This window comes from Eschrichtius robustus, chromosome 12 (genome assembly GCF_028021215.1).
Source record: "Eschrichtius robustus isolate mEscRob2 chromosome 12, mEscRob2.pri, whole genome shotgun sequence".
In the NCBI taxonomy this organism is placed as follows: Eukaryota; Metazoa; Chordata; class Mammalia; order Artiodactyla; family Eschrichtiidae; genus Eschrichtius; species Eschrichtius robustus.
This window is the reverse complement of record NC_090835.1, coordinates 52,436,318-52,452,725: the sequence shown is the minus strand read 5'-3', so window position 1 is coordinate 52,452,725 and position 16,408 is coordinate 52,436,318. Positions and strand designations below refer to the sequence as shown.

General features: G+C 41.0%; 1 protein-coding gene across 1 annotated transcript in view; it reads right to left on the bottom strand.

Moving 5' to 3' along the window:
- Positions 1-15,526, bottom strand: part of SUSD5 (sushi domain containing 5) — a 43,433-nt gene extending 27,907 nt beyond the window's left edge. Inside the window, exons 1-2 of the mRNA XM_068559173.1 lie at positions 15,496-15,526; positions 4,344-4,521 (exon numbers count right to left, since the gene is read on the bottom strand). Of these exons, the coding sequence (XP_068415274.1) occupies positions 4,344-4,521; positions 15,496-15,526 (209 nt within the window). The remainder of the gene's footprint in view (positions 1-4,343; positions 4,522-15,495) is intronic.
- Between the last annotated feature and the right edge of the window lie 882 nt (positions 15,527-16,408).

Here is a 16,408-nt window from a genome sequence, read left to right as displayed (position 1 = left end):
AACTTTAAAAAATCCACCTGATGGCCTTGTTTTCTAATCAGAGCATCACATCTGCTTAATTTAGTAACAGATCTCTTTGAATTTAAATCTGCCATATTTCTATTAGTTCTGCCCATTCTTCCTTTCTTCCTCTCTTTTCTTTCTCGTATTTTGATTGTTTGAATTCCTTTTTGGCAATCTCCTTTTCTTCTGTATTGGTTTGGAAGTAATATGTTCTTTTACTATTCTTTTAGTGGTTACCACAGAGGTTATAACACGCTTCCTTGACTTATTAAAATTTAATGTTACTTTTACTCTCTTTCCCAACAACCCAATTTAAAATACTATGTATTAACATACTTAAAACACTTCCTGACTGATATACCATTTTTTAGTGTTTAGTATTACTGTTACTGCTTTATATAATTATAGATCTTCCTCGACTTACAGCAGGGTTATATCTCCAAAAGCTCATTGTAAGTTGAAAATATGGTAAGTCAAAAATGCATATAACACACAAAACCTACTGAACATCAGAGCTTAGCCTAGCCTACCTTAAATGTGCGCAGAACACTTACTTTAGCCTACAGTTGGGGAAAATCATCTAACACAAAGTCTATTTTACAATAAAGCATTGAACATCTCATGTAATTTATTGAATGCTGTACTGAAAGTGAAAAAGCAGAATGGTTATAAGTTTATCAGTTGTTTACTTTCATGATCACATGGCTGACTGGGGGCTGCAGCTTACTTCCACTGCCCAGCATCATGAGAGAGTATCAGACAGTATATCACTAGCCTGGGAAGAGATCAAAATTCACAATTTGAAGAACAGTTTCTGTTGCATGCATAATGTTTTTGCACCATCATAAAGTTAAAAAAAATTGTAAGTTGAACCACTGTAAGTCAGGGACCATCTGTACATAATTCCAATTCACCCCCATATTTACTTTTTCCACTCATCCCTTTTTGCATCTCCGGCCATCCACCTGCAATTATTTTCCTCCTGCCTGAAGAACACCCTTCAGTGTTTTTTTTTTTTTTTTTTAGTGCAGATCATGTATGATGAATTCTCTCACCTTTTGTCTGTCTGAAAATTCTTTATTTTATCTTTATTCTTGGAAGATATTTTCACTGGGTATAGAATTCTAGGTTGGCAGTAATTTCCTTTCAGCACTTTGAAGGCCTCATTCAGTGGTCTTGGGGCTTTCACTGTCAGTTTATTGTTGCTCCTTTGAAGGTACTCTTTCTTTTTCTTATTATTACTTTTAATAGTTTTTCTTCATATTTGATTTTTACCAGTTTTACCATGTTGTTCCAAGTCATGAAATTATTTTATGTATCCTACTCGGGCTTTGTAGGGCTTCTTGAATCTGTGTGTGGATGTTTTTCCACAGTTGTGGCTAAGTCCCATATTGCTTTTGCTTTGTCTTCTTTCTCTTCTCCTTTCGGAATTCCAATTACATGCATCTTCTTTGCCTTGTACTCTTTCTTCTATATTTTCATCCTTTCTTCTTCTGTTCTTTATTCTGGACATCTTCCTCTGAAATACCTTCCAGTTCATTAATTTTCTCTTTGACTGTTAAAATCAGCTGTTAGATCCATCCATTAAGTTCTTAATTTCAGCTACTGTATTTTTCATTTCTAGAGTTTTCATTTGGTTGTTTTTATACTTTTCAGTCTTCTGCCAAAATTCTCCTTTTTGTCTTTGGTATCTTTGAACATTTTAAAGAATTCTTTTAAAGTTTGTATCTACCAGTGTTAACATCTAGAGTTTCTATTGGCTATTTTTATCTTGTTGCCTTGTCTCCTCACGTGACTGGTTATTTTATTTTGCTTGACAAATCCTATACTTGCTAAAATAGTTTGTGGAAATAAATTGTCTAGGATGATGTTATTTTCCTCCAGAGAAGATTTTTAAAATCAGTTCTGCTACCTATCTGGAACACTGGAACTCTAGTATCATCTCAATCCAAACTCATGGCTTCAGAGGATTCGAAGCTATGCTGCAGCTCCTTTGAGGGCCTGTGTACTTGTTCCAGTTTACTGTGACTCCTAGGGTACAGCCCTTCAGTGTTCCAACCCTAAGCAAAAGGATTCCCTTGGCCCCCACATACATAAAACCTGAATTCAAATCTCTGTTCTCCTAGTCCTATGAGGCTATCTAAGTTGCTTCTCAGCTTTTCAGACATGCTTTATGAAATCTGTAAAAGCTCCCAGGAGACAAATAGCCCCAAATTCTAGATTCACCATTCTAGATCTCCATCTTCTAGATATATGTATATACTGAATATAAATTCATGGAGATACAGATCAGATCTATATGGCTACTATGCCATCAATTGCAAGATGCACCATGCGTTTAATAATTAGTTTTTAGTGGGGAGGGGAGATGGCTGTGCAGGAAAGATGCACGGTGAAATGTACATACTAATGGTCAGATACTTCTTGGTTCCAGAGACATTAACATGGAAAACTATTTTAATATGTCATGTAGTAAATATATCAAGTAAGTGTGTTTACTTTAAAGAAATAGCATCTAAGGGAATTCCCTGGTCGTTCAGTGGTTAGGACTCCGTGCTCTAACTACCGAGGGCTGGGGTTCCATCCCTGGTCAGGGAACTAAGATCCCATAAGCTGTGCGGTGCAGCCAACAACAACAACAAAATAGCATCTAAGCAAGTTAGAGATCCATTAACATGTCTTAACACCTTACAGGAAACCCAGAGAGGATAAACCTTTCCAGTGACTCAGTTTCAATTTGTAATGCCTGGGAGACCTAAGCCTGGCTCCAAGCTGGCTCTTTAGAATCTTTAGAATACCCTGGTTATCTGATATAACGATACTGACAGAGTTATGAAAAATATCCATACTTGACTATGTTATGGAAACATGCATACACGGGACATATTTTGTCTATTTAGGAACTTGGATGTGAAATATAAAGCAGAGAGAGCCACAATTCCAGATTCACTGAAAAGCTTCGGAAGTAACCACAGTTGTTCTCTTTATTCAATTGCTGCTTCACATGTGGCACCTTTGGAGATGTGAATCAGCATGGTTGCATGTGTTTTCTATGGCCATCTCCCAGCCAGACACCTTCTGGGTCATTATCAAGCAAAGTAGTTTTTGGAGGCCATTTGTTCTTTCACATTCCTGTGGCATGAAGGAAAACGTGGAATGGCTCCTGCCTTCTCTGTTTATGACTAATGGAGTAGTTAACAGCACTAGTGGGATGTTTTCTCCTAGCTGGCCACAGAATTACTTCTCCACAAGGATTCCATGGGTCAGGAATTCAGATGGGGCACAATGGGAAAGGCTTGTCTCTGCTCTATAATGTCTAAGGCTGAGCTGGAAAGACTCACAGGCTGGCTAACTCAATAGCTGGGGGCTAGTATCACCTGGAGGCATCTGCACTCACATTTCTGGTAGTTAATGCTGGCTATTGGCTGGGACATCAGTTGGGGCTATTGGTGAGAGTACATACATAAGGCATTTCCACGTGGCCTGGGCTTCCTAGGACTTCTTAGGTAGCATCTCAAAAGTAAGTGTCCCCAGAAATCTGACCATGGGTTTTTCCGACCTACCCTCAGAAGTCACACAGTATCACTCCTGCTGTATTCTACTGGTCGAGGCAGTACTATGCTGTCCCTGATTCACAGGGAGAGGACATAAACCCCACTTCTCAATGGGAGTAATGTGAAAGAATTTGTGGCCATATTTTATTTTATTTTTTAAAATTTATTTAAATTTATCATTTTTTAAAATTGATCTGATGACTCTGAACTTTTATTTATTTTGCCGTGCCACAGGACATGCGGGATCTTAGTTCCCCGACCAGGGATTGAACCCGTGCCCCCTGCAGTGGAAGCACGGAGTCTTAACCACTGGACCGTGAGGGAAGTCCCTCGTGGTTATATTTTAAAACCTCCATACCATCTTCCTCTTCCCATGGACGCAGATGAATATCCACAGAGAAAAAGAGATAAAGAATATATGTCAAATAGTTAAGAGTCATTACCTCTGAGGTGGGGAAGAAGAGAGAAACTCACTTTGCACTTTATATATATCTGTATTATTTGAAATTTTTACAAGCATTTTATTCTTTTGTAACTTGAAAGGAAATTCAGAATAACAAAGTAAAGAGGAAAAAACTGTGACAGAACTCCAGAAAAATGTTTTTAATATTTTTGTTTTTATATTTTGTTTAACATTTTGTTTTTATATTTAACTCAAAACAATATACTGGAAGCCACAGCCCATTGCACTCTGTCTATCCTGGCACCTCTATTGAACCCCGTATCAGCCCTGATGGCAAGGCGGGGTGAGTTGGCAGGAAAGCGCCCCCAGCTGGCCTGACTTACCCTAGGCTGCCGTCCGCCAGCCAGCCCGTGGTGCACACGGAGAAGGCACAGTCCTGCACCACCCTCCGCAGCTCATCCGCAGACACCAGGTGAGCGCCTCTGCTCTTGCAGGAAAGCCGAGCGGCCTCTAGTTCCAGGCCCTGAGAGCCATTCTGAGACTCCAGCACAAAGAGCTTCCCTGTGTGAGGACAAGCACGGACACAGGCTGACTCTAGGATCCATGGGAATTTAGTCTCAGCAAACTCACCCTCTGGCAGATGCCTATCAGAACTGTAGTTTCCCACTTGCCTAAAGATCTAAGTGTAGCAACTACCCCATTGCATTCGGCCCTGGACTGTGATGACAGTTACACTGGTGTTTTAATCTATTTTTACCTCTTAACTTAAAAAAAATTTAACCGCATGTTCTGGCATGTTTATCTGGATAAGCCCTTCAAATCTTCCTTTTAAAAAGATGTTTAGCAGCATTATTTACCATTGCCAAGAAATGCAAACATCCTCAGTGTCCATCAACAGACGAATGGATAAAGAAGATATGGTATACATATATATACAATGGAATACTACTCAGCCATTAAAAAAGCACAAAATTTTGCCATTTGCAGCAACATGGATAGACTTGGGAGGGCACTGTGCTAGGTGAAATAAGCCAGACAGAGAATTGATATCACATACATGGAATCTAAAAAGTACAACAAACTAGTGAATATAACAACAAAGAAGCAGACTCGCAGATATAAAGAACACACTAGTGGTTACTAGTTGGGGGAGAGAAAGGGGGAGGGGCAATATGGAGGTTGGGGGAGTGGGAGGTACAAACTATTGAGTGTAAGATAGGCTCAAGGATATATTGTATAACGCAGGGAATATAGCCAATATTTTGTAATACCTGTAAATTGAAGGTAACCTGTAAAATTGTATAAAAATAAAAAATTAAATTAAAATAAGTAAATAAAAAGATGTTTTACAAACACCAAGTGCCAAGCCTCAGCGTCCTAGGTTCCCTTAGGTTGGGTCACTTGGTGTCCAAGACCCTGATTCAGCCTCAGCTCTGCTTTCCTCTGCTGCCCCAGCCCTGGGGTGACCACAGACAGCAGGTTGCTTCCCTTCTCTCTGTCCCATTGTCTTAGGACATTTTCAGGTCCTTCCTACAATGAGTGTGCTGCATTTCTCCCCACTGGACAAGGCAGCAGCAGCCACGTCTGGTGCACCCTGGCTGCCTGCACCACATCAGTCTATGGGCAGGTAGCAGGCCTCGAAAAATGTGCGACAGATGGGTGGAATAGGATGTGAACTCAGGCAGAGGTGGGAGCTGAGTCTGAAAGCAAAGGACAGCTTTAGGCAAGAAAACCATGGTGCAGGAGGGAGCGCTGGGGTCCCCAGGAGCCTCGCGGAAAGACGAAGCAGTGCCTTGGGTGACCCTGTCAAGCTTAAAATAAAGGCAGGGGAGAAGAAACTCACTTAAAATGGCATACTTCACTTCCATCTGTCAGCAAAATTATCATAATAAATTGATTTTATTAGAATAAGAGACTTAACTGTCATCTACTGTAAAATTATTACAACAAATACAGTAATCTCTCCAGCTTTGGAACCAAAAGCTATAATAAAAAATGCAAAAACTTTTCACAATAAACATATCTGTAGGTGACTGGAGCTCCCTCAGATATGGTGCCAGTGTGCAGTACGCGACCTGAACAACTATACTTGATGGTCCTACCTGGAGAAGTAAGCATGCACCCCAAGACACTTTTGTATTAATAGCATTTGCCTATCTGGAAAAAAATGCTATGAAATTAAACAGAGATTTTGATGGCCAAGCCCCTGTGCAAGAGAGATAAATGTGAAAGCCCGGAGCTCACATGATGTAGGGAATCTGATAGCCCTCTCCTCCCCACTCTACCACTGTCACATGCACACATGAATCTGAGAGTCTGAAGGGTTAAAGTCTCAAGAGGGAACAAGAATAAAAAATATCCCCTCCCCTCATTCTCAAGAACTGTTGGATGAGCTGTCTTGGTGCTAGGAGGCCAAGTGCTAATCCTCATTTGGAATTGTAGTCCTAACAAAAATTTATGTCTAAGACACTTCAAGCCATGGATTTAGCTTAAAGTGGCCTGAGACTGACATTTATCCAGATGCCTGATAGGAAAAATTGTAACTAACTCCTCTCTGGATAAAAAAAAAACCCCTTCATTTTATACTTCAGGAAATCCCATACAAATACTTATTCAAAGACCATGCCCACGGAAGTAGAAAACAGTGAAGTGTACAAGGAAACAAGGCACCATGAGTGAGAAGCAACAGATACCACATGTAGCAGAAACTGACCTAAAAATAAGTCCAATACTGGTATTAACAGGCACAGATTATAGAACAGTGATGATTACTGTATTTAAAGAAATAAAAGACAAGTTTGAAAATATCTGCAAAGAATAGGAAATGATAAAAAGTGCTTAGTTGATCTGAAAAAGCACAAAATAGGACTTCTAGAAATTAAAAATACAATGATAAATTTAAAAGGCAATAAATGTTTTTGGCTGCGTATCAGACACATTTAAACAAAGAACTTAACCTTGAAAAAGAAAGCAGAAGGGGACGTCCCTGGTGGTGCAGTGGTTAAGGCTCCATGCTCTCTATGCAGGGGGCCCGCGTTCGATCACTGGTCAGGGAACTAGATCCTACGTGCATGCCGCAACTAAGAGTTCACATGCCACAACTAAGGAGCCTGCGTGCTGCAACTAAGGAGCTGGCAAGCCACAACTTGTGAGCTGCAACTAAGGAGCCCGCGTGCTGCAACTAAGACCCAGTGCAACCAAATAAATAAATAAATATTAAAAAAAAAGAAATGAGAAGACATCATCCAAAATGTAGTAAAGAAACAAGAAAAGATGGAAAATATTAAGATAATAAAGAGACATGAAGGAAAGAATAAGGATCTTTTAAAAATTAATTAATTAATTATTGGCCACGTTGGGTCTTTGTTGCTGCGTGTGGGCTTTCTCTAGTTGTGGTGAGCGGGGGCTATTCTTTGTTGCAGTGCATGGGCTTCTCACTGCAGTAGCTTCTCTTGTTGTGGAGCACGGGCTCTAGGCGCACGGGTTTCAGTAGTTGTGGCACGTGGGCTCAGCAGTTGAGGCTCATGGGCTCTAGAGCACAGGCTCAGTAGTGTGGCGCATGGGCTTAGTTGCTCTGCAGCATATGGGATCTTCCCAGACAGGGCTCGAACCCGTGTCCCCTGCATTGGCAGGTGGATTCTTAACCACTGTGCCACCAGGGAAGTCCCAAGAATAAGGATTAACATATACTTTAATCAGAATTCCCAGAGAGGAGAGAAAAAAATGAGGTGGAAGTGATATCTGAAGACAAAATGCCTGTGAATTTTATAGAACTGATGAATATTCCAATACATAGATTGAATAAGTCCAACAACAAATCCCAATATGGAAAATATCTATAAGTATATATATATACCAGTGATGCTGCAGAATGGTAAAGACAAAGAAAATATTGTCAAAGCAGTTAGAGAGAAGGGACAGAATACTTTCAAAGTAGCAGCAGTTTGACTGCTGTCTTCTAAAACAATAGCAATGGAAGCAAGAATACAATTACTAGCAAAAAATAGCTGCAAATTTAGAATTCTATAGTCGCTGAAAATATATTTCAAAGAACGAAGATGAAACAAATGTATTTTTTCAGATAAACCAAAATCAAGGTGGTTTGCCACCAGCAGATCCTCCTTGTAGGAAATAGTAAAAGAAGTATTTCAGACAGAAAGAAAATTATTTGAGAGGCAAGATGGAATGGAAAGGGGGAAAAAAAAATCAATACACAGTTAAATAAAAGTGAACATTGATTATATAAAATGGCACCCAACAGCAGCAGAATACACATTCTTCTCAAGTGCGCATGGAACATTCTTCGGGGTAGACCATATGCTAGGCAATAAAATAAGCCATAATAAATTTAAAAGGATTATAATTGTACAAAGTATTTTCTCTAATTACTATGGGGTAGAATTAGAAATTAATAACATAAATAAATTGGGAAATTCATAAATAAATAGAAATGAAACAAAGCACTTCTAAATAACTGATGAGACAAGGAGAAATCACAAAATTAGAAAATATTTTGAGATGAATGAAGGCAAAACATGCTAAACCTTATGGGATGCAGTTAATGCACTGCATAGAGGGGAAATTATAAATGCCTACATTAAAATAAGAAAAATTATCTCAAATAAAAATCCTATCACACCCGTCAGAATGGCCATCATCAAAAAATCTACAAACAGGGCTTCCCTGGTGGCGCAGTTGTTCAGAGTCTGCCTGCCAATGCAGGGGACACGGGTTCGTGCCCTGGTCTGGGAAGATCCCACATGCCACGGAGCAACTGGGCCCGTGAGCCACAACTACTGAGCCTGCGCGTCTGGAGCCAGTGCTCCGCAACAAGAGAGGCCGCGACAGTGAGAGGCCTGCGCACAGCGATGAACAGTGGCCCCTGCTCGCCACAACTAGAGAAAGTTCTCGCACAGAAACAAAGACCCAACACAGCCAAATAAATAAATAAAAATTTATTTAAAAAAAAATCTACAAACAATAAATGCTGGAGAGGGTGTGGAGAAAAGGGAACCCTCATACACTGTTGGTGGGAATGTTAATTGATACAGCCACTATAGAGAACAGTATGGAGGTTCCTTAAAAAACTAAAAATAGAACTACCATACGACCCAGCAATCCCACTACTGGGCATATACCCTGAGAAAACCATAATTCAAAAAGAGTCATGTACCACAATGTTCATTGTAGCTCTCTTTACAATAGCCAGGACATGGAAGCAACCTAAGTGTCCATCGACAGATGAATGGATAAAGAAGATGTGGCACATATATACAATGGAATATTACTTAGCCATAAAAAGAAACAAAATTGAGTTATTTGTAGTGAGGTGGATGGACCTAGAGTCTGTCATACAGAGTGAACTAAGTCAGAAAGAGAAAAGCAAATACCATATGCTAACACATATATATGGACTCTTAAAAAAAAAAAAAAAGGTCATGAAGAACCTAGGGGCAAGATGGGAATAAAGACGCAGACCTACTAGAGAATGGACTTGAGGACACAGGGAGAGGGAAGGGTAAGCTGGGACGAAGTGAGAGAGTGGCATGGACATATACACACTACCAAATGTAAAATAGATAGCTAGTGGGAAGCAGTCGCATAGCACAGGGAGATCAGCTCGGTGCTTTGTGACCAGCTAGAAGGGTGGGAGGGAGGGAGATGCAAGAGGGAAGAGATATGGGGTTATATGTATATGTATAACTGATTCACTTTGTTATAAAGCAGAAACTAACACACCATTGTAAAGCAATTACAGTCCAGTAAAATGTTAAAAAAAAAAAAATCCTAACCTGTTGGAAAACACTGGAAAAGAAGAGCAAACTAAACCCAAAGCAAGCAGAAGAAGGAAATAATAAGAATTAAAGCAAAAATTAATGAAATAGAAAAGGAAAAACTGACCCAGCTCCCAGAGAAATGGAAATAAGAACACAAATAAACAAATGGGACCTAATGAAACTTAAAAGCTTTTGCACAGCAAAGGAAACCATAAACAAGACCAAAAGACAACCATCAGAATGGGAGAAAATATTTGCAAATGAAGCAACTGACAAAGGATTAATCTCCAAGATTTACAAGCAGCTCATGCAGCTCAATAACAAAAAAACCAACAACCCAATCCAAAAATGGGCAGAAGACCTAAATAGACATTTCTCCAAAGAAGATATACAGATGGCCTACAGACACATGAAAGAATGCTCAACATCATTAATCATTAGAGAAATGCAAATCAAAACTACAATGAGATATCATCTCACACCGGTCAGAATGGCCATCATCAAAAAATCTAGAAACAATAAATGCTGGAGAGGGTGTGGAGGAAAGGGAACACTCTTGCACTGTTGGTGGGAATGTAAATTGATACAGCCACTATGGAAAACAGTATGGAGGTTCCTGAAAAAACTACAACTAGAACTACCATACGACCCAGCAATCCCAATACTGGGCATATACCCTGAGAAAACCATAGGTCAAAAAGAGTCATGTACCAAAATGTTCATTGCAGCTCTATTTACAATAGCCAGGACATGGAAGCAACCTAAATGTCCATCGACAGATGAATGGATAAAGAAGATGTGGCACATATATACAATGGAATATTACTCAGCCATAAAAAGAAATGAAATGGAGGTATTTGTAATGAGGTGGATGGAGTTAGAGTCTGTCATACAGAGTGAAGTAAGTCAGAAAGAGAAAAACAAATACAGTATGCTAACACATATATACGGAATCTAAGGAAAAAAAAAAAAAAAAGGCCATGAAGAACCTAGTGGCAAGACGGGAATAAAGACACAGACCTACTAGAGAATGGACTTGAGGATATGGGGAGGGGGTGGGGTGAGATGTGACAGGGTAAGAGAGTGTCATGGACATATATACACTACCAAATGTAAAATAGATAACTAGTGGGAAGCAGCCGCATAGCACAGGGAGATCAGCTCGGTGCTTTGTGACCACCTAGAGGGGTGGGATGGGGAGGGTGGGAGGGAGGGAGATGCAAGAGGGAAGAGAAATGGGAACATATTGTATATGTATAACTGATTCACTTTGTTATAAAGCAGAAGCTAACACACCATTGTAAGGCAATTATACTTCAATAAAGATGTTTAAAAAAAAAAAAAAAGGAAAAACAATAAAGAAAATCAGTTAAACCAAGAGTTGGTTTTTGGAAAGGTCAACAAAATTGACAAACGTTTAGCTAAAATGACCAAGAAAAAAAAAGAAAGAAGACTTGAATTACTCAAACAGGAATGAGAGGGCAGTTATTACTCCAACCTTATGGAAATACAAAGATAATAAAGGACTACTATAAGCAACTATATGCCAGACTTCCCTGGCGGTCCAGTGGTTGGGACTCTGTGCTTCCCGTGCAGGGGACTCAGGTTCCATCCCTGGTTGGGGAACTAGGATTCCACATGCTGCACGGCATGGCCAAAAAAAACCCCCAAAAAACCAAAACAACTGTATGCCAAAAATTAGGTAACTCGTATGAAATGGAAAAATTCCTAAAAAGACACAAACTACTGAAATTGACTCAAGAAGAAATAGAAAATCTGAATAGATCTTTAACAAGTAAAGAGATTGAATTAGTAATTTAAAATTACCCACAAAGAAAAGTACACGTTCAGATGGCTTCACTGATGAATTCTACCAAATAGATAAAAAGAACTTGATATCAATTCTCTATAAACTCATCTGAAAAATAGAACAGGAGGGAATAACACCTCCCAGCTTTTTCTATGAGGCCACCATTGCCCTAATGCCAAAACCAGACAAAAGACACCGCAAGAAAAGAAAACTACAGGCCATTATCTCTTATGAATATAGACACGAAAGTCCTCAACAAAAATACTAGCAAACTAAATCCAGCAGCATAAAAAAAATATTATATACCATGACCAAGTGGGATCTATCCCAGGAATACAAGGTTGGTTTATATCCCAAAATCAATTAATATAATACAACTTATCAATAGAATAAAGAACAAAAACTACATGATCATCTCAATAGATGCAGAAAGGCACTTGACAAAATTAAGTACCCTTTCATGATAAAAAAACATTCAACAAACTAAGAAGGGAGGGGAATATCTTCAACCTGATAAAGAGCATCTACAAAAATCCCATAGCTAACATCACACTTGGTGGTGAAAGACTGAATACCTTCCCCTCAGGTCAAGGATGTCTGCTCTTGCCACATCTATTCAACATTGTACTGGCAGTTCTCTCCAAGGCAATTAGGCAAGAAGATGAAACAAAAGACATCCAGATTGGAAAGAAGTAAAACTATATTTGCAAATGACGTGATCTTGCATATAGAAAATCCTAAGAAATCCACTAAAAAAACTACTAGAACAGTTCAGCAAGGTTGCAGTAAAACATTTTTACTTAAGTGACAAAAATCTCTGGAGAAATTAAGTAGGTCATCTCTTCTCATTGTAAAACTTTTCCCTAGGATTCCATTTACACACATGGTTTCAAAGGCCATCTTGACATGGATGACTCACATTTTTCTCTTCAGTCCAGACCCTTTCCATTCACCCCATCCTCCTCTCCACCCCCACCCTCTCTCACCTGGACAAGGGAAATAGCACCCTACATGGTCTCTCCACATCCAGTCTTGCCCTGGTGCCATCCATTCTTCCTACTCTCAGGGTGAGCTTCTCAAAATGCAAACCTGATCAGTCTCTCTTTTTTGGATTAAAACAAAACTTGGCCCCATATCAATTTCCCCAGCATCATCTCAGACTACTTCTACCTTGGACTCTGGGCTCCAGCCACTCTGTTTCTTAACACATGTCCCAATTTCTCTGCCACTCATAGTTTCTCTGTACATGTTATTCTCTATCCAGATCCTCTTTCTTCCCCCCTTTGCTTAGTTAATTCTTACTTATCTTTCAGATCCTTCTACGCCAAGTCAAAAATCTCCTAATATATGCCCTCATAATACCTCCGTCCTTTAATCTTATCACTTATCAAAATCGCAAGTTCATATTTCATTCATATAACTATTTGCTTAATGACTCTCTCCCCCATTGGATTTTAAGCTCCCTGATAGCAAGGACCTGTTTCTCCTCACCGTTCTATCCTCAACAGCAAGGACAGTACCTGGCATATGGTAGACACTCAAATTATCTGTTGAATTAATGAATCTTTTCCTGCAGTCTTTACCCAGATACAGTTAATTTGCATTCAGTTAATGTGAAGATTTTTCTGTTTCAAAAGTGTTTTAAAATTACAGTAGCAGGTCTCTTTTGTGTATAAGATACACATCTAATTAGTCCAATGTAAAAGTAAATGTTTTTCATTTGAGTTTGACTTATTTTTGAATAAGTCTATGGAATTTTTAATAACTCCAAATTCTCTCTCTTCAAATGTCTTAACACATCAGTTTAGCTGCACATTTCTTCTTCCTCCTTCCATCACTGTAGAACATAAATACCTAAATGTGAAAAGTGGCAGTAGTTAAGCATATATTTAGTAAAGAAAAGAATCCTTTCATAAATAGGTTCTAATTCTTCAGTGGCTCTATTATAAAAGTTGGAGCTCAGCAAATGGAGTTTCTTGAAAGCAAATTTACCTATAGTTCTCCATTGCGGAAGAAGGGAGAAGGAAAAAAGAAGGGAGAAACGGAGGCATTTCTGGCAAGTGTTAACAAGAAAATATGCCTGGTGCTGTTGTTACTTTCTCCTTATCCAATGATATTTCTGTCTTAAATTTTCTATGACCCACATCAAGCCAGATAGGCACAAAATATTTATCCATATCCATCTGGCATTCCACTTAAGCAGTTATAATCGGGTGAAACTCTAAAGCCTCATGGGTTGCAGAGATATTTCTGTAAAAGGAATTAAAATTGGTACAACAGTATACATTGTTCAAAGGTTAATACTAGCTCCAATTTATTCTACTTGCATTCTTTAAAATCAGCTTAATTTTCATGACTCAATGTCAGGCCAAAAAGTACTACAGTAAAGAATTAACAGGGACTTCCCTGGTGGTGCAGTGGTTAAGAATCTGCCTGCCAATGTAGGGGACACGGGTTCGAGCCCTGGTCCGGGAAGATCCCACATGCCACGGAGTAACTAAGCCCGTGAGCCACAACTACTGAGCCCGCGCTCTAGAGCTTGCGAGCCACAACGAGCCACAACTACTGAGCCTGAGTGCCACAAGTACTGAAGCCCGCACGCCTAGAGCCCAGTGCTCCGCGATAAAGAGAAGCCACTGCAATGAGAAGCCTGTGCACCTCAACGATGAAGTAGCCCCCGCTAGCCTCAACTAGAGAAAGCCCTCGCGCAGCAATGAAGACCCAATGCAACAAAAAAATAAATAAATGAATAAAAATTAAAAAAAAAAAAAGAATTAACAGTGGATTGGCTGCTAATAGGTATGGGATTTCTTTTTGGGTGATGAAAATTTTCAGAAATGAGAGAGTGGTGATGTTTGATGACTGTACTAAAAACACTTGGATCGTGCATTTTAAAATGGTAAATTTTACATGAATTTTATCTCAAAAATTAACAGTGATGACTAGGAGCCTTTAAAGTTAACAGTGTTTCCCCCTCTAACACTCTCTCTGAGCATATGGAGAAATAAGACAGTCATCCTTAATTAGGAGCAAAGAGTTCTACAAGCTGGCACTTAGGACAAAGAGAACCCAAAATTCTAAGATACTATCTGGAGTTTTTTCCCTTGCTTTCTCCTTTCCCTAACCACCATGCTTCTTTTTGTCAAATGTTCTCTCTGCACACAATATTGTTTGCTAAATAGCGTTGACATTTTAAAATATAAAAAGCATCCTAAATTAGCTGAGGGTTTTTCTCCTTCATCAATCTAATTTGTCCCAAGCTTGGATATACTAGTAACCCTTCATGGATGTGAGAACATGCTAGCTTCTTTTCTTTTAGATCCTTCTGCACCGAGTCAACGGGGTTTTGTTCCAAAATCAAAACACAACTGAATTAGCTTTTTGAAACTGAACTGATCTAAGGCTGTGATCCTGCTAAGTTTAGGGAAGTATTGAAAGCTGAATTCAGGTTGAAAAAACAAACAAAAAGATGGGTCAGTTCTCAGAACCCACAAAAATCTGGTCCTTACCTATTTCCTCTAGCTTTTCTAAAATGTTTTTTATTTTTATTTTATTTTAAATGTATTTATTTCATTTATTTATATTTGGCTGTGTTGGGTCTTCGTTGCTGTGCGTGAGCTTTCTCTAGTTGCTGTGAGCGGGGGCTACCGGGCTACTCTTCGTTGTGGTGCGCAGGCTTCTCATTGCGGTGGCTTCTCTTTGTCACAGAGCACTGGGCTCTAGGCACACGGGCTTCAGTAGTTGTGGCACGTGGGCTCAGTAGTTGTGGCCTGCGGGCTCTAGAACGCAGGCTCAATAGCTGTGGTATACGGGCTTCGTTGCTCCGCGACATGTGGGATCTTCCTGGACTGGGGCTCAAACCCGTGTCCCCTGCATTGGCAGGCTGATTCTTAACCACTGCGCCACCAGGGAAGCCCTCTCTAGCTTCTTGTGGAAGGAGAGCCTCACCTTGAACTTTCCGCTCCAGCCACTCTATCATTTATCCCATTTCCCCTGCGACTCACAGGACCTTTGCATGTGCTGTTTCCTCTCCCCAAGACCCTCTCCTCTCTCTTTTGCCTAGCTGATTTCCACTCATCTTTCAGATCTTCCCGGACCAAGCCAAAACGCCAAAGGAGTCTTCTAATCACTGGCCTTGCCATTCGGAGCACATTTAATAGACGTGGGAAATTATGTCTCTGCAGAGGAGGTTCCAGGGCACCCTAGACGTGATTTCATTTGAAAGACCTTTCAAGGAGATCTTGGAAAGCTAGAGGCGGGCCTGCAGGACCAAAGCACAGGCTTTCTCTTGTGCATTAAGGAGTGGTTCAGGCGCCCTGTGGGGGCGTTTGGGCGCGCGGGGACTCGGTGAGCTGCAAGAGGGAGGCGGGGTCGCAGGACAGCTGCGCTCCTTGTTTCCTCCCAGGCTGGTCGTGTTCCGGGCTCGTCTGACGGGACAACCCCGGCGAGCCTCACTTTCCCCATCGAGAACCCACGCGCCACCCCGGCCCGCCGCCTCGCGGGCAGTCCCCGGACACTCACCCTCCGCCCGCACGGAGAGCCCCGGCAGGCCGAGCAGGAGCAGCGCCGCCGCCCAGAGCCGGGTGCGGGAGCCGGGTCCCTTGGCAGCCATGGTCCGGGCGTCCGTGGGCGGGTAGCTGGAGCGCGGGCTCTGGCTGCGCGGCAATCGGGGGTGTCCGCGCCACTGCGCCGCGCACGCCGCTCGGCTCCGCGTGCTGTGCTCTGTTCGCGCGTCGCAGGCTTCGCGCCCGGCGCGCAGACAGGGAGGAGTGCGGGGAGCCAGGGAGGCTTCGGTTGCCAGATCCGCAGCGCTGGGGCCCCGAACTCCCAGGGGGTCCAGTACTCGGCGCCGGGGAGGCGG